The sequence below is a fragment of the Bos taurus genome, chromosome 13 (genome assembly GCF_002263795.3).
Source record: "Bos taurus isolate L1 Dominette 01449 registration number 42190680 breed Hereford chromosome 13, ARS-UCD2.0, whole genome shotgun sequence".
NCBI classification, from domain to species: Eukaryota; Metazoa; Chordata; class Mammalia; order Artiodactyla; family Bovidae; genus Bos; species Bos taurus.
The window spans coordinates 42,827,760-42,849,720 of record NC_037340.1 but is presented as its reverse complement, the minus strand read 5'-3'; the positions used below and the strand labels follow the sequence as shown (position 1 = coordinate 42,849,720).

Genomic DNA, 21,961 nt, shown 5'->3' with positions numbered 1-21,961 from the left:
AATCTTAGTTCCCCAACTAGGGATTAAACTCAGCCATAACCACCGGACTGCCAGGGAATCCCTTGTATTGACTTAAGTGCTTACAGCTATCTCGAAAGGTACTGTAATCTCCGTTTCACAGATGAGGAAATCAAGTCACAGATAGTTACGCATTATAGCTTGTCCAGAGTGACACAGCCACTGGAGGCAGAGCCGGTGTGCTCCTGCCTCTATTAGGGCTGCAACACAGCCTGACTGTTAGAACAAGGAAATGGCATGGGTTGAAAATATTGGGCAGATTTCAGTTGAGGGAAGCTAATGAGTTAGCCAGTATGTTGCTTTCCTTTTCTGACCACATTATTGACACAGTGAGGTGCTAAGGAGTGGGCTTCTAAGCTCACAGGCCTGGTGCAGAGCCATCTCTCCGGTGGGTGTCACCCTCTGGGACCTCCTGGTTGGTCTGGCACCCCCTCCTTGTGGAAGCTTTGGAGTGGCTGGCGAGGCCTGCACATCCGTGGCGGTACCAGGGGAAGCCAGGAGCCTGAGGGCGATGTCCCCAGAGCCAGCCTCATTGGCTTCTGTGGCTTTCTGATGAGCCAGTGTTATCTGGGACTCCCACAACATCAGTACTGGGCACCTTGGCTGTTGGAGGTGGAACATGTCCCAGGCAGCTGTAATGAGGTTAAGTAGGGGTTTTTGTGATGCCTGTGTGCACTCTTCTAATAGAGTAAAGAGCCCAGAGCGCAAGGCTTCTCAGATAGGAAAACAAAAATGAGAAGACAGGTTCACTTGCATCTAAAAATAGCCCTTTGTTAAAATATTTACTTAGAGCTCCTTTAACAAGCGAGTTTTTCCAATGTGAAATTGTGAAGTAGCTCACTTTATCTGTGTGTGAGTGCTGTGCTGTCATAGCTTTTCCACCCTGTGGGCGCGTCCCTGCCGCTCCCTGAATTTCCAGTTCCAGGCCTTGCCCATTTGAAGCAGAGATGTGGTCCTGTGGTCTGTAGAAAGTGACATGTGATTCTAGGTAGAAGTGTTTCACAGCCAGTTCTTGGTTCTCCGTGCCATGTTTCCTAACACCATCTGTGGAGTTGATGATGTCATGAAGCGATGGTGCTTCCTGAGCAACGAAGACTACCAGAAGCCCCTGCTGACCTGTACTGCACATGCAGCCAGAGCAAGAAGTGTGAGCTGTTGTTCATGCTGCTGGATTTGGGGGTGGTCATTACTGCCATGAGATGTAGCCTGTTCATGCTAATACAGTCCCTCCAGTTTTGAAATCTTTTATTATATACAAGAAATATATTAAAAAATTTTTAAAATACTGAAGCATAAGTGGTAAATTCTCTACCCCCGTCTCCCCTGACATGAACAGTCTCTACCCCCGTCATTGCATGCCACCCTGGTGTGTGGGTGCATGGTCCCCTGTGTGGGAGGCGGAAGGTCAAGGTGCTGGGACCATAGCTTTCATTGATAAAAGCAACAAGAGTTGGTTGTGAGATGTAGTGGAAGAGAAGACCAAAAATGCCAGTAACAAAAAATACCTCTAAGAAAGATATATACAAAATCTGTAAGAGGAAAATAGCTCTGCCCTAAGAAAGGGCAAGTACAAACTTCTGGTGATGTGTTAGCCACCTCTACCCCAGATCTGGCTTTCTCTAGTGGCGAGCAAGGGCTACTCTGTTGCAGTCCACAGCTTCTCACTGCCATGGCTTCTCTTGTTGCACAGCATGGGCTCTAGGTGCACGGGCTCCGTAGTTGTGGTGCAGGAGCTTGGTTGCTTTGCAGCACGTGGAATCTTCCTGGACCAGGGATCCAACCCATGTCCCCGGCATTGCCAGGCAGATTCTTGACCACTGGACCACCGGGGAAGTCCAAAGATGGTGTTTTTTCCCCAAATAGACTTAATGCAGTTCTGTTTGGGATCAGTCTGCCTCAGTTTCCCTTTAGGGAAGGCAGAGTGCATGGTCATGAGTAGGTCCTAGGGACACAGATCATCCACAGTTGCAAACAGCAAGCCAGGGACCAGGGACCAGGGACTAGGTGGTAAGCAGAGGGTAGTCAGAGTGGGGAGGCTGCCCTTGAGCTCACCACCTCTCAGGGAGCTGAGGAAGAAGGCCGAGATTTTCAGCATCCTTTTCTAAAGTTGCATGTATTTCAATAAGGACAAAAAAAAACCATTAGAAGTTCTCTTATAAATATTCCCAGTTAAAAAGACAAATGGTAGAGGAAAATATTTTAATATATATAATGTCAGACAGAGGGGTAATAGCCTTAATATAGAATGATTGTAAGAGGAATTAGAATAAACAGCCAAGGAGACCTTGGAGCAAACAGCCTTGAAGCTGAAAGCTGGAGGGAACACAGGGCTGGGGATGTGGACAGGTCTCAGAAGTGGGGAAGCAACTAAACCCATGCCCAAGACAGAGCTGGAAGGTCAGAGGAAGTGGGGAAACACTAGGCCTGTGCTGGAGACTGAGGGCTGGAAGGTCAGAGGTGCACAGTGTTCCTGGGACAGTTTCAGATGCTCTTGGATCTGATTATTTAAGGGGGGCAGTGCTATGACCAAGTCTCCTTTTGAGGAGACTCAAAGGCTCTCTCTGGCTATATAGCAGGCAAGTAGAGGTTGGGGGTGGTTCTGTTTAAGAAGTCTCTTCCAAAGGCCAAGGTATTGATCTCCAGAATGGGGTAGGTTCACCCAGGAGGTGGATGAGACAGTCATTAAGATATGGGAAGGAAATATTGGGACTTCTTATTATGTTCATATTCATATATTAACCACCCAGTTACATGTGTGCATCATTTAATATGTATATATTGAGGGCATGCTTCAGAAATGTTACTGATTGAATGTGTAATCAAAAAAGTTTAGGGCTGCTGGTCTAGGCAAGATACGTGGCTGGCCTGGAGCAGAGAGGCAGCAGGCAAGGGAACTGGAGGTGGACAGATTTGAAATGTTTTGGAGACTTGGTGGCATTGGAAGTGGAGGTAGGGCAAGAAGAGGGGTCAGGAATGACTACTAAGGGTTTGCCATGGGCACAGGTATCTGCTAAGATGGAAAACTGGAGGGGAAGCAGAGCCGGAGGAGAGGGCAGAAGCCCAAGTGTTCGTTTAGCTCTGGACATGTTAGTTTGGTTTGCCTGGGAAACTCCACCTGGAGACACACAAGACACACAGATTGGGAGCTCAGTCCTTTCAGACTTGCATGTTGTTGATCTGACCTGAGTGCTGTCAGGACAGACCAGCTCATGGAGCAGAACCCTCAGCTCACCGGTGGTTCTTACCCACTGGGGGTCCGGCGTGGACTCTGCTCACCGGGGTTGCCGAGGAGCCAGGCTGGCCAGGCCTTCAGCTCCACACTCTTGCTCTGCCTTGTGGGCTGTTGCTGCTCCTGAAGCATCCACCCAGAAAGGACGTAGTCTCTCCACTCATGTTTCCTGAGCCGAAGCAAGTCACTCGGCCGCCCCTAACTACAGGGGTAAGTCGTGGCCTAGGAAGGCCCAGAGTCGGAGATAACGGTGCTCACGTCTGATGACTGCCTCATAGTTCTGGGCATGAGCTGACAGGCCTTTCTGAGCAGGTGACAGTCGAGGAGCACCAGGCCTGGGTAACACTGAGCTCAGAGCACCGTGACCCGCCTCCCTTACGTGGGACGTGTCCTTGGGGGCCCAGAGCGGAACACTTAAGCTGAACAGGTAGGTCCTGTGACTCTGCTAGGAGAGTGCACGTGGGCTGGGGCCCGAGCGCCTTAGGGTGAGGTGGGTCTGACTCTGAGCTGCCAGGCCCGGGTGGGGTCCACCCTGGGCAGGCTGGCCGCCCCACCACTGCCCGGTGCCTGAGTTCTGCTTTGCTTCCCTTCTGACGCTGCACACAAGAGTTCAGGGTCATTTCTGAAGTGTCAAACTATTGCTCTTAAGCACTAATGTGGTGACAGAGACCCTTTTGGTTCAGCTCAGTGTTCCCCAAATTCAAGACAGAGACCATGACCGTGCCAAGCTTGTGGGTCTGCTCTGCACAGCAGGCCTCTCAGGTAGATTCTGTTAGAGTTGAAGAGACCGAGACTCAGAGGGTGGATTGGCCCTGGCGTCTAGAATGTGAGGAGGGACAGGCCAGCTCTGTCTCACTTCCACTCAGAGCCCAGGTTTGGGAGCGTGGCAACTTAGACTTCCGGGGTCTCCTACGGCCTGAGGGGGTGTTTTACTGGAGGGGGCCTTGCTCTGAGTCTTCACCCAGAGGGATCAGGCAGGTGGTTGGAGCATCTGCCTGGGGAAGATATAGTTGGACTATAAAGAGAGCTGAGCACCAAAGAATTGATGCTTTTGAACTGTGGTGTTGGAGAAGACTCTTGAGAGTCCCTTGGACTGCAAGGAGGTCCACCCAGTCCATCCTAAAGGAGATCAGTCCTAAGTGTTCATTGGAAGGACTGATGTTGAAACTGAAACTCCAATACTTTGACCACCTGATGCAAAGAGCTGACTTATTTGAAAAGACCCTGATGCTGGGAAAGATTGAGGGCAGGTGGAGAAGGGGATGAAAGAGGATGAGATGGTTGGATGGCATCACCAACTCGATGGACATGAGTTTGCGTAAACTCTGGGAGTTGGTGATGGACAGGGAAGCCTGGCATGCTGCAGTCCATGGGGTGGTAAAGAGTCGGATATGACTGAGTGACTGAACTGAACTGAAAAATTGGTCAGGTGTTCCTGGGCTTCCCTGGTGGCTCAGACAGCGAAGAACCTGGCTGCCAATGCAGGAGGCCAGGCTTTGATCCCTGGGTCTGGAAGATCCCCTGGAGAAGGGAATGGCTACCCACCCCAGTATTCTTGCCTGGAGAATTCCATAGACAGAGAAGGCTGGTAGTCTACAGTCCGTGGGTTCGCGAAGAGTCAGACAGGACTGAGAAGCTAACGCTTTCACTTTCAAAGATTGGTCAATCCCAGGATGTCAAAGGGAAGGTTGTGTTCTTAACTTCTAGGAGCACCTCTAGGAGCAGCAGGGGGTGGGGATGTGTTAATCTCTTCATTCTTACAGCCATTCACAGGTGGGCAGGGTCAGATAATCTCTCTAAACAAAGGCATTTTTTGTTTAATTGTAAGGCAGAGAGGCAGAGTCCCCTGAGGCAAGCCATGATATGTATATATATATATGGTTATAATACCAAAAACAGCAGAAAGCAAAGATTAAAGTCAAAGAAAAAGATCCATCATGGAGTCAGAATTGGCTCTTTCCTGCATCAGGTAGAAAATTAGAAATGTTAGTTAGGACGTTTGTAACCAGACTTTGAAGGAAAACCAAAGAATTGAGAGTTTGGTAAAAACTGATAAAATGTGCAAGAGGGCAGGATCTAGGCCAGTTTACAGACAGATCATAAAAGGTCAAAGATAATGAACAGGACTAGAATCCGAATAATCCACTAGGGTGTTAGTTTTCTGTTGAAACATTAAATTTCTTTGTACAGTCATGTCTTCTTTGATCAAAGGTAATCAGATTTTTTTTAAGTTGGCCTAATCATTTACACAGGTGCATCAAGAATACCAGCTGACCACATAAGCCTCTTAAAAGTTTCCTTTGCTAGAACATTTCATAAGGAATCTCAGATTAGACTTTTAAGTCTTTTGAAGCTAGAAAGCCAAGCAAAGATCAGTATCAGTTCAGTCACTCAGTCATGTCCAACTCTGCGACCCCATGGACTGCAGTATGCCAGGCTTCCCTGTCCATCACCAACTCCCAGAGCTTGCTCAGACTCATGTCCATCAAGTCGGTGATGCCATCCAAACATCTCATCCTCTGTCATCCCCTTCTCCTCCTGCCTTCAATCTTCCCCAGCATCAGGTCTTTTCCAGTGAGTCAGTTCTCCACATTAGGTAGCCAAAGTATTGGAGCTTCAGCTTCAGCATCAGTCCTTCCAATGAATATTCAGCATTGATTTCCTTTAGAAGCAACTGGTTTGATCTCCTTTCAGTCTGAAGGACTCTGAAGAGTCTTCTTCAACACCAAAGTTCAGAAGCATCAATTCTTCAACGCTCGGCCTTCTTTATGGTCCAGATCTCACATCCATACAGGGCTACTGGAAAAGCCATAGTTTTGACCATACAGAACTTTGTCTCTGCAGTACATACAGAAAAGTGAAAGTGAAGTCACTCAGTTGTGTCTGACTCTGTGACCCCATTGACTGTAGCCTACCAGGCTTCGCCATCCATGGGATTTTCCAGGCAAGAGTACTGGAGTGGGTTGCCATTTCCTTCTCCATAGTATCTTCCCTAACCAGGGATTGAACCTGGGTCTCCTGCATTGTGGGCAAATGCTTTACCATCTGAGCCACCAGGGAAGTCATAGTACATACAGATTCTGAACTAAAAGATATCCCTTGAGGCGGAACCAGGACGCTGCCCCAAGGCTGCACTATTCTTAACTGCCCCTTCTTTGTTTCTGCTTTGGCTCCATTCCCTGATTAGGAACTGTCTGAATCTGCCCTTTGGAAATCAGAGAAAGCCACGGAGAAGGCAATGGCAACCCATTTCAGTACTCTTGCCTGGAAAATCCCATGGACTGAGGAGCCTGGTGGGCTGCAGTCCATGGGGTCGCTAAGAGTTGGACAGGACTGAGAGACTTCACTTTCACTTTTCACTTTCATGCATTGGAGAAGGAAATGGCAACCCACTCCAGTATTCTTGCCTGGAGAATCCCAGGGACAGGGGAGCCTGGTGGGTTGCCGTCTATGGGGTCGCACAGAGTCGGACACGACTGAAGCGACTTAGCAGCAGCAAAGAGGCTGAGTGAAGCCTTTTTCCTAGGAACGGAAGATGCAGAAAGGCTTTTGTGTCCTGGAGGGCCCTCTAAGGTCCTGTGAGTTTCAACTGTTGTTGAAAAATCCATTCCTACAATTTCTATTTCACTTATATCAACCTAACACATTGGTTCGTAACAGTTATACTTGGATTGTTCATGAAATTGCCATAAGCTAACCATTGTCAAAACTCAACATTCAGAAAACAAAGATCATGGCATCTGGTCCCATCACTTCATGGCAAATAGATGGGGAAACAGTGGAAACAGTGTCAGACTTTTATTTTTTTGGGCTCCAAAATCACTGCAAATGGTGACTGCAGCCATGAAATTAAAAGATGCTTACTCCTTGGAAGAAAAGTTATGACCAACCTAGATAGCATATTGAAAAGCAGAGACATTACTTTGCCAACAGAAGTCCGTCTAGTCAAGGCTATGGTTTTTCCAGTGGTCATGTATGGATGTGAGAGTTGGACTGTGAAGAAAGCTGAGCGCTGAAGAATTGATGCTTTTGAACTGTGGTGTTTGGGAAGACTCTTGAGAGTCCCTTGGACTGCAAGGAGATCCAACCAGTCCATTCTGAAGGAGATCAGCCCTGGGATTTCTTTGGAAGGAATGATGCTAAAGCTGAAACTCCAGAACTTTGGCCACTTTATGTGAAGAGTTGACTCACTGGAAAAGACTCTGACGCTGGGAGGGGTTGGGGGCAGGCAGGAGGAGAAGGGGACGACAGAGGATGAGATGGCTGGATGACATCACTGACTTGATGGACGTTGAGTTTGAGTGAATTCCGGGAGTTGGTGATGGACAGGGAGGCCTGGCATGCTGCGATTCATGGGGTTGCAAAGAGTCAGACACGACTGAGCGACTGAACTGAACTGAATCATTGTCAGGTTATTTCCCTATTTATTATTTTTATAACACATGTGTTAGGCAGATATCAAAAAAATTAGAAAGTAAAAAACCTTAGAAAGTTAAATTCATTTTTTAATTGTTTTATTGCTTTGCTTGATAGACATGAAATAATGGATTTCAAGCAATTTCACTGCAGATCTACTTGTACTTTTAGGTTGAATTTATAATTTTAAAAATCTGTTAATAGTAGATTATATTAGGTTGTCATTCTGCCTGGGTTTATTTGTCAAATAATGGGTGCTCATGTTATACTTAATGCTAATAACTCAGGGTGAAGATGTGCACTGCAGATGGGACTTGAACTCCAGTGAGGGAGTCAGACTCAGTCAAGAACCACTCTCTTTTCCCTGAGATCACACACTTGGTGTCAGGACTTAATGAAGCCCTGGTTCTTTATGTCTCTTTGCAGAAAGAATTCAGTGAGAGACAAAGTGATAGGTAAGAAGTGAATTAACTTAGAGAGAAACACACTCCTCAGAGTGTGGGCCATCAAGAGGCCCCAAAATATAATTCAGTTTTTGTGGGCCAGGTAAACTCATAGGCTAATGGGGGTAAACTAACGAAACTGAAGCTCCAGTACTTTGGCCACCTGTTGCAAAGAGCTGACTCATTGGAAAAGACCCTGATATTGGGAAAGATTGCAGGCAGGAGGAGAAGGGAGTGACAGAGGATGAGATGGTTGGATGGCGTTACTGGCTCAGTGGACACGATTTTGAGCAAACTCTGGGAGATGGTGTAGGACAGGGAGGCCTGGCGTGCTGCAGTCCATGGGGTTGCAGAGTCACAGGACTGACTCAGAGCAACTGAACAACAACAATGAAGGGGAGGATTATTCCAGTTATTTCAGGGAAGGGGTGCGGATTTCCGTGAATTGGGCCACCACCCACTTTTGGCCTTTTTGGTCAGCCACAGAAGTGTCATGGTGCTGGTTGGTGTGTCATTTAGCTAATGCATAACAATGGGCCTAAATTGAGGCTCAAGGTCTACTGAAAGTTGAATCTCCTGCTATCTTGGATCTACTTGGTTCTAACCAGTTTTGTCATGTCCTATGGCCTTGTCATTCTTTTAAAGGTTGTGCCCTGCCCCCTTCCCTCCATTTCAAGAGGACAACTGCTTTTATTAAAGTGACACTACTAAACTGATTTTATTTGTACATGAACTTGAAAAATATTTGGGTTCTTATATGTCTGGGAGTTTTAGGAATATTTAATTTAGCACTTATTTCTCTTTAAGTCATTTGGAGCAGAGCTCCTTTAAGGGATTTTGTAAATTAATTTGGTAATACCACCCAGGGCTAGGAAAACATCACAAATACTGTGGCCCCTTGAACAACATGGGTCTGAATAGTGTGGGTCCCCTCATACATGGACTGGTTTTTTTCACCAAAGATGTGCCACAGTACCATGTGATCCACAGTTAGTTGAATCTGTAGATGTGGAATAGCAAAAATGGAGGACCAGCTCTGAGTTACACTCACATTTTGAATTGCATGGAGGGTTGGCACCCCGTGCTCTTCACTTTTCAAGGGTCAACTGTAGGTTACACACACACACACACACACACACACACGTTACTGCACACACACACACACACACACACACACACGTTACTGCACTTGTCCTAACAGCTGAGCCACCAGTCAGCATAACCGTAGTCAAACCAAGCTCACCAGCTTAGGTAACATAAGAGTTGGTTCTCGTCTTTGCCCTGCTTTAATTGTCTTTTTATCTGAATTTAGTTTGGGCCAAATGGAACAATTTAAGATTACCTGCCCAAGATGAGGGCTAGTGCTTTTGTACAATGTTTAACTTTTAAGATTTTCATTTGCCATAATGTGTAATCTGTGGGGGCAATGGACTAAATTTCCCGTGAGGGACTTCTTAAAATACCAAGCAGCAGTCTGGGTGTTTCCATAGCTCAGCTGAGGGGGTAAAATACCCAGCTTGTTTCCCATGTGTCATTTTTTCCTTTTCATCCTCAGAGGCTGTGTGAGGTCCTTGAGTCCCTTAACAGCCCCCCCAAGGGAGGCAGAGGCCTAAAACTCTAGTGCCTGTAGGAAGGTGGGGAAAGGCCTGGCAGGATGGGCAGAGAAGTCAGTAGAAAGGTCAGTCTCGTGTGCAGTCCTGTCTGGAGTGCCTTCTGAGGAGACAGCGTGGGATTTCCAGACAGAAGGTAGAGTTAGTGGGTCAGTAGATGGAAACAGTTGAGATATCAAGGATAGAAGGGCTCTTGCAAAGGCAGGTCAGTGGATGAGATACCAAGATGGGGGATGACTTAACAGAATTCTTACTAAAGCAGGTCAGAGTCAAGGCACAGAGGAAGAGAGGGCTCAGTTCTTGGTAAAAGCTGGGAAACTAAGTGAATATCTAATGACTGCATAAAATGGTACAAGTCCGGTGGTGTCGAGTTCTTAGCTGTCAACAAAAATGAAAAAGGGCTTGAGTATTTTTCACTGTGGGATTTTTGGCATTTAACCCTGAAAAATTGGTAATACTAGTAAACTTCCATTCCCTTTTACTGATGTGAATAAGTTCTCAATATTTATATTTTTCAAAAACCAAAAAAACAACTAGAATTAATATTCAGTTCAGTTCAGTCGCTCAGTCATGTCCAACTCTTTGAGACCCCATGGACTGCAGCACACCAGGCCTTCCTGTCCATCACCAACTCCCAGAGTTTACTCAGACTCATGCCCATTGAGTCGGTGATATTATCCAACCATCTCATCCTCTGTCATCCCCTTTTCCTCTTGCCTTAATTAATGTTAACCCTTCCTTTTTCTACATCAATAAGTAATATATAGAGAGACATGATGCATTTGGGAAAGTAGTGGAATCCATTTCATTTAGAGATGTGTTTTCAGTAAAAGTTTACTCTCCATGCTTAATAATGATTTACCAAAAATGAAACGTTTGTCATTTTGATTCATGTGTATGGTAATAATCATAACTCAATCCAGAAGAAAATGACTTCAATGTAGAAGAGACTTACTGCTGCAGATACATAGTTTTTTGAAATTTCTATTTATATACGTATTTCTTGTTCAAGAGGGGTATGACAGCTAGTGAGTGGCAGACTGGATATTGGCCCAGATCACCTTAACTCCACAGCCTTCCGTTTAACCACCACATCGTATGCCTTTTGTCAGTGAAAGTGTAGATTGTGCATGGACTTCTAAGTGTCCTTTTTTTTTTTTTTTTTTTTTGCAAATCAGTTGTATTAAAATTTTATTCCCAAAATAACTGTATGGCAGTCTTAATATGTATTTATTTCTTGGGCTGTGTCAGGTCTTAGTTGCATCATGCAGGATCTTTTCTTGTGGCGCACAGGCTCAGTAGCTGTGGTGTGGGTGCTCCAGAGCTCACGGGCTCAGTTGCTGCAGCCAACATGTGGGCACTCTAGTTTTGGCATGCGTGGGTTTAGTTGCTCCACAACATTTTAGTTCCCCAACCAGGGATGGAACCCACGGCCCCTCTTGCAAGGCGGATTCTTAACCACTGGACCACTGGGGAAGTCCCAAGATGCCGTTTTAAACTTCTCCTGTGTCATCTGGCTAACTCCTATATTCCTGACTTAGTGTTCCCACCAGTGGCCCTGCCCTGGCAGCCTGGACTAGGTCAGGTCACCCTGTGCAGGTGTGCTGGCACAGGCTTTCATCTGCCCTGCTGAGCTGAGAGCACAGCACAGAGGCAGGTGCATCCTTTTCTGCCCTTACTGTCCATTGCCCAAGGAGCACCTGGTGCTCAGTAACAACTGGAGGATGAGCCAGGTGATTGAGTGAAAGGATTACATTGTCAAATACGTGTATTTGTCATCAGCTGTACTGAAGTATTACTTATATCAGTCTGCTTTGCTGAGTGTTGATTTACTGCAAGAGTTGCCTCATACCCCTTGTAATCTCTTCTTCCCTCTGTCCCAGCCCTGGAGATTACTATTCTGCTGTTTTGCCTGTTGTTGTTGTTGAGTCACTTAGTCACGTCCAACTTTCTGTGACCATTTAAGCGTCAGTATGCCAGGCTTCCCTGTCTTCTGTAATTTTGTCTTTTCTGGAATTTTTGACAAATGGGGTTATAGAGTGTGTAGTCTTTTGTGTCCCTTTTATTTAATTTAGCCAGATGCTTTTATAGCCTTCTGTATTGTTGCATGTGATGAGTTCACATACCTAGAACCACCTTGAATACTTTTTTGAAATAGCGCAGATATAAGTAGCCCCCCTGAGGTTGAACCTTGATGTCAGAGAGATTTCGTGGTAGCACTGTTTGCCTTTTTCCCTTTCGATCTCTGATGGAGTTCCGGGAGCTTTTCAGGTGCTACATGATGTGTCATATTGCAGCAGAGTGAACGCAGAAGCACATACTGGAACCCATCTGTCTTATGCTAAGCTGTTTGTCTTGAAGAAATTTGTAAAAATCTCCTCAGTAAAATTTTTCCTTTTGGAAAATTTAATCTTTTTAAATAAGAGATGTTAATTATATTAACTTGTCATGGGTTGTTTATTATTATTGAATGACTTAGTATAATAGATATGTAAATTTTTCTTTAATGTCTCATAAAACAAACAGTGGTAAACACAAATCATATGAAGGTCTTTTGGGCCCTCAGTTTTTCAGTTGTCGAGAGGCCCATGGTCCAAGTTTGAGGATCTCTGGGCTAGAGAGGGTTTTGAGACCTGGCCTGAGGCTTCCAGAGCAGGGGCCTCCGGAAGGTATGCAGGCAGAAATATGAGAACATGGAGTCGTGGCCACTGTCCTGTCCTCGGCCCCCTGCCCCCTCCTGGGATCTGGTTTGACAGGTTCTGTGCGTAGGTGCTTCCTCTGCTGGGGAGCCCATGCCCTTTTGCAGGAGGGGAATCAGAGGTCCAGAGGCAGCCTCTCGCCTGAGGGGAAATTGCAGCCATAGTCTGACATGAGGTTGGGCACTTTCTGAAGATCTGAAGGATCCCAGGGCTCCCATAGGAAATCAGCAGGACTGTTTCTTTGGCTTTCAGGAAACAAATTTTACCCTGCTGGTAGAGTTCTGAGCAAATGACAAGGCACACACAGGTGGGAGGCTGCTCTCATCCTCGGTGATATTCTTGTTGGGCACAGCAAGTTTGGGTCTTGGTAAGTGATTTTTGACGATACTGTTACTAAACTGTAGTGGACTCATTCCTGTGCACTGCTTTTCTCTTTCAGGCGAAAGGGCCTGTGCTTCCGACTGAGGAAGATACTCTTCTTTGTCCTGGGATTGTATGTGGCCATTCCATTTCTCATCAAACTATGTCCTGGGATACAGGCCAAACTGATTTTCTTGAATTTCGGTAAGTGCTGTGTGTCCGTTTTCATTTTAATTTTAGTAAGAATTCATGTTCATAGTGATTTATGTATTTATATCTTTACCACTCAGCTCAGGAAGTAGGGCTTCCCTGGTGGCTCACTTGGTAAAGAATCCACCTGCAATGCAGGAGACCCCAGTTCAATTCCTGAGTCAGGAAGATCCACTGGAGAAGGGATAGGCTACTCACTCCAGTATCCTTGGGCTTCCTTGGTGGCTCAGATGGTAAAGAATCTGCCCGCAATGCGAGAGACTTGGGTTCGATCCCTGGATTGGGAAGATCCCCTGGAGAAGAGAAAGGTTACCCACTCCAGTATTCTGGCCTGGGGAATTCCATGGACTGTATAGTCCATGGGGTCACAAAGAGTTGGACACGACTGAGCAACATTCACTTTCAGGAAGCAGAGCCTTGCTACTGTCCAGAAGGTTCCCTGTGCCCCGTCCCAGTTAAGGGGTGTTTGTAACGGGGGCATTTCTCTCAGGACTGGCATTTGTGTGCATAGATGATGGCTGCATGGCTGGGGTCTTCCTTCACCAATGTGGGTAGAAGTGTTGATGACATGTAGAGTCTTCTGAAGCTGTCATATTGGGGGTAGTCTGTCTGTAGTGCAGTCTAGGAGGTTAGCTGTCCTTGGAAAAGGTGATCACTGAAATTGTAGTGACTGAAAAAATAATCTGGTCTTTTTTCTTTAAAACACACAGACACAAATCTGGTCTTTTTTCTTTAAAACACACACACACACCCCTACACCTTTTTTTCTCCCCTTAAAAGACCCTAGCATGCTGCTTTGGTTTCTATGGAATTGTGTGCTGGCTTTCAAGGTGAGGTTTAGAGGTTAGATTACAATGCCCTTCAGTTAACTTGGACCTGGTGTGTTCCAAAGTTGTTTTTTTTTGTTTTTGTTTTTTATGCTATATGTTTACTTTTGGACAAGTGGGAGGAAAAAGGGTGGAAGTATCTGGTTTATGAAGTGGAAAGTGTATAGTTGCCGGGAATAATCATTATAAGGAACATCTTTTTGCACCCACAAGATGAGGCCAGGAGAGAAGAGACCGCACCTGCAGAGTTGGGGGTTGGCGGATAGAACCTGGTGCTTGGCACACAGTAGTGCCCCATGAGTGATGGCCTTGCTGTTGGGTGTAGGGAGTATTTGGGGCAGGTGAAGCGGTCTCTGTGTTCTTGCAGCTGTGCCAGTTTGCGAAGAGTGGGTTTGGACTTGTGTGTGTGGGAACCAGAGGCTTGGGAAACCATGCTGGTGCTCTGAGGCGGCACGGGAGCTGGTGAAGGGGAGGGAGAGGAGAGGACAGACTGGAGGCATTGAGGTGTCCTGTGTGATGACTGGCCTGGGGCGGCGGGGCGGGGGTGGGCGGCCCCTCCCCTTAAGTAACACCAGTGTTGCAGGCTCTGCAGGGCACTGGGACATATGAGTTTAGGGTGTTAAGTCTGCAGTAGAGTTGATCACAGAAAAGCGGATGTCACTGCTGAAAAGGAATTTGTGCTCTAGAGAGGAGCAGGATGGGACTTCCCTGGTTGCCTGGTGGTTAAGACTCTGCACTTCCAATGTAGGGGCCTGGGTTCCATCCCTGGTCCAGGAACTAAGATCCCACGCGCTGCCTGGGGCAGCCAAGAAATCAAGAGGAGCCAGAGGAGGAAGAGGAACAGAGATAGTAAGGTGGATAATAAAATGCAATGAATATAAAAGAGGTTTTTATTTGGGTATCTGAAAGTAAGTGTAAAACACATGTCAGTGCACTAAGAAAGATTTCGTTTTTCTATCAGAAACATCTCTGAGTTTTCATCGCTTGTGAGAAGCCCGAACTTGGAAGGAGCTCACAACATACTAAAATCAAAAAAGTTCTGTTTTTCTGACTGTAATGTCCTTTAGGTATCCAGTCAGCCTTGCGTGGAAGAGAGTCTGGGTTACATGCAAACATGAGGCCACAGGCTGCAGGTTTCCTGATAGCAGATCTTAGAATCAGCCCTGCCCAGCTCTCCCACGGGGCAGGCCTCCGGGCACCTCCAGGCACCTTGGGCAGGCGTCTTGGCAGCCAGTGGCCCGCTGCCCTCTGGGCTGCTCCACTGTGGGTCCCAGCAGCTCTCTGAGTTGAGCTGATTTTCTTCAGCTCCGTCACTGGGGTCCCTTTAGATGCAGCTCATGCATTTTGCACTGTTGATTTCCTAATGAAATGGCAGGATGTTCCTGGATTCTCCTGTTCGGGCTCGGGGCACAGAAGAGAAGGGGTTGGCAGGGCTGCCCTGCACCCCCACAGAGAGGCACCTGTCCCCAACTGCTTGTTTCCCTCTGCCTGCTGTGTGGGGGCGTAGCTGTCAGGGCCCTTGCCCTCCCCTGTGGAGGTGGGGTTGCATGGGCAGTAACGTGGTAGTTTCACTTCACGCTGCTGGAAGGCCTGTGTGTTCTGGAGCACCTTCCTTCTCAGGGTGTGAATCGTGAGCTGTGGGTTTCTGTCTGGACGTTGAAGGAAGTGGAACCATCTTTTGAGCTCCGAAACATGATCAAAGTATTAAGTTCGTAACAAATCTATCTGAAACTAAATCTATAAATTAGATAAATAAGCATTAGACAAAGCATAGCATCTATGATTTAAGGCATTATTCTCCTTTAAATATATTTTTCATAAACAAAAAAATAGATAACTTTCTTAAAAACAAAAGATTAACTGAAAAGCTCTGAATGGCATGAAGAAGAAAAGGAAACTTGCTGAGAGAAAATTGCTGTCACGTTGTTGCCTGTTTCCTGTTGGCCTTTGGTGTGTGTGTCTGTACACGTAAACATAAGTGTACATGCTTTTCAATCCCACACTCAAAAGTCAGCTCGCCCGCCCCCAGCAGTGTCAGGGTGATACCGCCGGTTCTCACAGTCTTTGCCCTGGAATCCAGAACTGTCTCCTGGCGGGAAGGAGTGTTTCAATTCAGAGGCTGGTGTAGAAATGCTCTTCTCTGCACACTGCTCTGTGCCTTTTTTTGGAGATTAGAGTTAATATCTGAATTACTTTGTTGTTAATGCAACAGCCTGTCCACTACAGCTTTCAAGGAATGGCCATCCTTCATCCTCCTCTCTTTCCTTCCTCTTAGCCATTCTGGTGACCCCTGATTCCTTTCCTTATCTCTTCCTTCTTTGGGAGCCCAGAGTCCATGGAGGCTGCTGGAGTTTGATAAAACCCAGCTGGGAGGGCCCTTCCGTTGTTGGCGCCCCACCTCTTCTCTCTTGCTCTTTACTCAGTGCCTGGGACAGGGCGTAGCCACGGTGTTTATAGTTCTCAGGTGGTTGGATATGTCCCCTGCAGCCCAGGAGTTCTGGCCTCCCACCCTACCAGCATCTAAAGGATGGCCGACTCAGTTGTTTTCTTTTGTTCCTGTATTTTCTCACTGTTTACCGAGCATGGCTATGCAGAGGCCTTCCTTAATCATCCCCGTGACATTTGTGGTTGCTGATAAATGACAGCATGCTCAGTGGATAAGACAGCTGGGAAAGCAGGGGACCGCAGAGGGCCTCGCTCTGGAAGCTGCCTGGGCCTATGTGCCGGGTCACTGGCTGTGCACCGACCTCCCTGTGCAGCAGCACTTGTAACTGACAGCGATGTGGAGCTGGGTCACCCTGCCAGCTCCTGCCCTGCCACCTCGGGCTGCTGGCGTGCTCAATGCTCTGTCCTTTGTGGACACAGAGGCTGGGAGCGTGGGATCCAGCCGACATCCTAGAGTCACAAGCTGAGGGCTCAGGCCACATGGAAGCTCGCAGGATCGAGCCAAGTTCCAGCCCAGGTAGATCCCAGACCCTCCTCAGGCCAGCCTGGGGCTCTGCACCCCTTGACCCCATTTCCTTCCCTTGCAGCAGTCGTACTGGCTTTTACCAGTAGTGGCCAGGTGGTTCCTCTGGCCTGGTCACCACTGTCTGGGCTGTCTCACCCCAGCACTGACCAGATACCTCTTGTTAGCCAGCTGGGAGGCATACAGGGGCACCTCTGCACTAATCTGCACCCTTTTCCCTGTTTCTTTTTTTTAACTTTATTTATTTATTTTTGGCTGTGCTGGGTGTTTGTTGCCACTCAGGCTTTTTCTCCAGCTGTGGCGAGCGGAGTCTGCTCTCTGGTTGTGGTGCGCGGGCTTCTCACTGTGCTGGCTTCTCTTGTTGCAGAGCACAGGCTCCAGGTACATGGCTTCAGTAGTTGTGGCGCACGGTCTAAAGAGCACAGGCTCAATAGTTGTGGTGCACGGGCTTAGTTGCTCCATGGCATGTGGGATCTTCCCAGATCAGGGCTGGAACCTGCCTCTCCTCCATTGTCAGGCAGAGTCTTCATCACTGAGCTCCCAGGGAAGCCTCTCCATAGTTATTTCTAAAATAGAAATGGAAGTGAACTGGAGGATGAGCCTTGTGGAATGAGCCTGTCCTAGAGCAGAATCGAGTATCTTGGTTCTAGATTTCTCAGCCGTGGAAGCTTTCAGGATTAACTGCCGATCCCGGGAAGACACTCTTCACTGGTGGGGAGCCCTTGGAGCTTTGGGGTGGCACTAAACCACGTGGCCACCTTTTCTGGGACAAAACTCGCCAGATCCGACAGCGGTGCCCTCGGCAGCACCGTCTCCTCTGTGGCATGGAATCTCCAGCCTCGGGGGTAGAGTTGATTGAATCTGGGCTCATTGGGCATATTCAGAGTTTTATTGATCAGTCATTTCCCCTGAGTCGTACACGATGCTGCAGCCTTGGCTTGCCGAGCGGGAGCAGTCAGGGTGTGGCAGGAGTGGGCGCCTGCATCTGGAAGAGATGCATCCAGGGAGACTGTTCCAGACCTACTGGTCCCTTTACAGCATAACGAACACCACAGATGCGGGGCGCTTAAAACCACAGAAATGTATTCTCTCCCAGTTCTGAAGCTTCGAAATTCCGGGCTCCCTCTTGCCAGCCTCTGGTGGTGGCTGGTGTTCCTTGGCTTGCAGCTGCATCACTGCCGCCCCTGCCTCCATTGCAGGACTGCTTTCTCCCTGGGACTTCATGTTGTCTTCCCTCTGTCCCTGTGTCCAGATTCCCCATTTTGATAAGGACACCAGTTGTGTTAGATCGAGTCCACCAAATGACCTTACTTAAGTTTATTTATCTCGGTGAAGACCCTATTTCCAGCTGAGGTCCCCTTCTGATGTGCTGGGGTTAGGACTTTACTGTCCTTTGAGGGGACCCAATTGGAGAGCATTCAGGGTCCACCAGGATCAGAACTGGTTTACTGTCCGCACTTCCTATCAAGTAGTCAAGAGTGTGGAGTCTGGTCGCCTGGGTGCGGATCCCAGAGTCACCCCATGTGAGTCATTGAGCAAGTGCTGTGGTCATGGTTGTACCCTCCTGTTTCGGGGACGGTGTTCAGAGTACAGGGAACATGCGCCAGCAAGTAAGATGCCACCTCCTTTGAGTGTCAGTTTTCTTTTTAAGTTTTTAAAATGTAGCCTGCTTCTTAGGAAAGAGATAGGTAAAGAAGCTGGAGGTTCAAAAGCAGCCCCAGGGGAAGGAGTGAGTAGGTGTTCCCATGGCCTCACCAGTTGGCTGTTTCATTTCTTCAGTGAACGTTTTCTGAGCCATGGGGACATGTGAGGAGTTGAGAGTTGGAATGCAGGTATGTGGGGACAGAGCATTCAGGGCAGCCAATGCAGAGGCCCTGGGGCGGGAGTTGGGCTCAGGAGGCGACAGTGTGGCAGGCGGGCATGCTGGGCTCCGGTGTCACGTGGCCATGTGGGTTACACAAGGACACTACTGCCTTCACCAGAGAAAACCAGAGTTGCGTGACTTCCTTATTGAAGGTGAGACTGGCTGGAAGTCATGGCCACACTGTCCATTGTCCCTACCCCTTCTGAGAATTGCCATTTTATAGTGTGAGTAAATCCCATCTCAAGGTTTGAGTTGTTTTTTTTTTGTTTTTCAACTAAATAGAACTTGAAAGACGGTATCCACCTCAAGGACTACAAGTGCAGTGGTATACAAGGGATTCTCGGGCTTCCCTGGTGGCCCAGCTGGTAAAGATTCTGCCCGCAGTGCGGGAGACCTGGGTTCAATCCCCGGGTTGGGAACATCCCCTGGAGAAGGGAAAGGCTACCCACTCCAATATACTGGCCTGGAGAATTCCATGGACTGTATAGTCCATGGGGTCGCAAAGAGTCGGGCAGGACTGAGTGACTTTCACTTGCACTTTTTCATACAAGAAGGATATGCACCCCATGCACACCTTTAAACTCCCACTCGCAGCCTGGCTTGTGTCTCTGTGTTTTCCAGGCCGCACTCGGTGTTGACGCTGGTGTGGCCTGTTTGTTCACTGATGACCTGGGATCACGTAGCAGCATCACAGTGATCTTACCCCTCCTTCCCTGCTCTTCTCACCTACTTGTAACTCACAGAGGTTCCTCCAGAACTGTGGGTATCGGTTGCCCCTGTGTGAAGGCCTGGGGCTTCCCATCGGTGGGTACACCGCAGTCCGTCAGCCATTGCCCTATTGGCAGGTCCCCTGTAAATTCAGGGCTCAATGAGCAGCTGCCGACTTGTCCCCATAACTTCCCTCCACTCTCCCTGGGCTCTGGGTCCTGTGGATTCCTCCATGTCCTGCACCCACGCTTCATCTTGGGCCTCATTCAGTCAGTGGCAGCACTAGAAACCTCAGTGTCCCCCTCGCCTGGCCACACCCACATTCTGGTGGTCATCAAGCCCATGGCTGCAGGTCCAAAAAACACATCCCTCTGTCACCTTTCCCATAGTCCCTCCCCCAGCACCCTGCCCCCAGCCTTCAGTTCTCAGCCTTCTTTTCTCCAGCCTCTCTCATGGCCAGGCCAATCCTCAGGGCTCCCAAGGATCTTTCCTTCCATCCTTTGTATCCTCTCACACCTTGAACAACCTTCAGTGGGTCTCTGCTTGGACCTCACCCTTGCCAAAGGATCTGTAGATATACCGGCCCACACCTGCTCCTGAGGCTGCAGGGCCCAGTGCCCCAGGCATTAGGGTTCGAGAAAGTATTTGAGAGCTTCAGCTCTGCTGTGTACAGGGTGGTCTGTTCAGTTCAGTTCAGTTCAGTCGCTCAGTCATGTCAGACTCTTTGTGACCCTATGGACTGCAGCATACCAGACCTCCCTGTCCATCACCAACTCCCGGAGTTTACGCAAACTCATGTCCACTGAGTCAGTGATGCCATCCAACCATCTCATCCTCTGTCATCCCCTTCTCCTCCTACCTTCAATCTTTTCCCGCATGAGGGTCTTTTCCAATGAGTCAGTTCTTCACATCAGGTGGCCAAAGTATTGGAATTTCAACTTCAGCATCGGTTCTTCCAATGAATATTCAGGACTGATTTCCTTTAGGATGGACTGGTTGGATCTCCTTGCAGTCCAAGGGACTCTCAAGAGTCTTCTCCAACACCACAGTTCAAAAGCATCAATTCTTCTGCGCTCAACTTTCTTTATAGTCCAACTCTCACATTCATACATGACTACTGGAAAAGCCATAGCTTTGACTATACAGACCTTTGTTGGCAAAGTAACAGCCCCCCTAATCCTGTTTCCATCTCTTTGTCCCCTACAGTGCGGGTTCCCTATTTCATTGATTTGAAAAGACCACAGGATCAAGGTTTGAATCACACCTGTAATTACTACCTCCAGCCAGAGGAAGACGTAACCATTGGAGTCTGGTGAGTGTTGGCCCCAGGACTACAGGGCCAGGCGTTGGCAGTGTGGCCTCGAGGCAGCAGGGCCTGTGAGGCGTGGCCAGTATTGTCCTGACAGTAGGCTCTGAAACTGTTGTTGCTTGTCCACTTTTATCTTTATCTGTTTCCAAAGGAAAAATCTCCTCTAGATTCCATGATAATGGAGCACTAGCACCAACTCTGTTCTCCCGTTTTCAAACAGCAAAGGGTTTGTAAACCAGATTGCTTTTGTTGCAGGAAGGGTGACCCCTTCCAGGGCCCTAGAGTGGGCTCTTGTCTAACTCTCAGAAATGAATTGTCTGTGGAGACTCATGAGCTGACAAAGCAAGAGACTTGATTGAAAGGGAACCCGGGAGGACTGCTTTGCCACGTGGCTCACAGTCTGGGTTTTATGGTGATGGGGTTAGTTTCTGGGTTGTCTCAGACCAATCATTCTGACTGAGAGTCCTTCCTGGGGGCCCACTCATTGCTTAGCCAAGATGGATGCCAGCTTGAAGGGTTCTGGGCGGTGGTTGGACATGTGGTTTAGACCTTTCCCAAACTCTTCTGGTTAGTGGTGGCTTATTAGTTCTGTGTTACCAGGACCTCCTGTTGTAGAATAACTCATGCAAATGGTTACTATGGTGCCTGGCCAGGGTGGGCGGTTTCAGTCAGCATGCTTCCCCTAGCAGTTTTTGCAGAAAGCCATATTTCCAGGGGGAAAGAAAGCCAGAAAAGAGACTGTGTATCATGGAATCATGAGCACAGGCTTGAGCCACACCTGTCTTTCAGAGAAGTGAGAGAGTCATTTCCTAAGCAGGTTGATAAGAAGTCCAGGGTTCCCCAAGGAGAGAGGGGTCTGGAATTCTCAAGGAGGAAGAAAGGACAAACTTTTTTTCCTCTACGTTCCTTAGGATTATATAACAATAATGTATCCTGCTTGAGGACAGTCTCTGGAAAAAGCCTTCTGGCTAATCCTGTTATCTTAAAATGTAAATTATAGGAGTAGGTCTAGTGAGGTCTTTACAACCTCTAGACATTCTTTTGATTCTTTGTAATAACTAATTGGAGAGTATATAACTCCATTGTTAACACTAGCAAGGGGGTACTCTTTCTGCCCCCTTCTGATGTCTATGTCAGAAGCTTTCTCTATCCTTTTTATACTTTAATAAAACTCTATTGCACAAAAGCTCTGAGCGATCAAGCCTTGTCTCTGGCCCCGGATTGAATTCTTCTCCTCCGGAGGCCAAGAATCCCGGCTTCTTTTCATGGTTCAGCAACAACCTTTCTGAAGGGCCCATCC

At 47.8% G+C, this 21,961-nt stretch overlaps 1 protein-coding gene and 1 non-coding gene across 5 annotated transcripts in view; one reads left to right on the top strand and one right to left on the bottom strand.

Annotated features, from left to right (window-relative positions):
* ABHD12 (abhydrolase domain containing 12, lysophospholipase) overlaps nt 1-21,961 on the top strand; it is a 59,936-nt gene that overhangs the window by 23,433 nt on the left and 14,542 nt on the right. For 3 of the 4 annotated variants that reach the window (XM_059892786.1, XM_059892787.1, NM_001078116.1), the window contains 2 exon segments: nt 12,855-12,979; nt 20,559-20,664. In XM_059892786.1, coding sequence (XP_059748769.1) covers nt 12,855-12,979; nt 20,559-20,664 — 231 coding nt within the window. 4 annotated transcript variants of the gene reach the window in all.
* TRNAC-ACA (transfer RNA cysteine (anticodon ACA)) lies at nt 6,236-6,307 on the bottom strand. The gene has a single exon. It is a non-coding gene; the product is annotated as a tRNA-Cys (tRNA).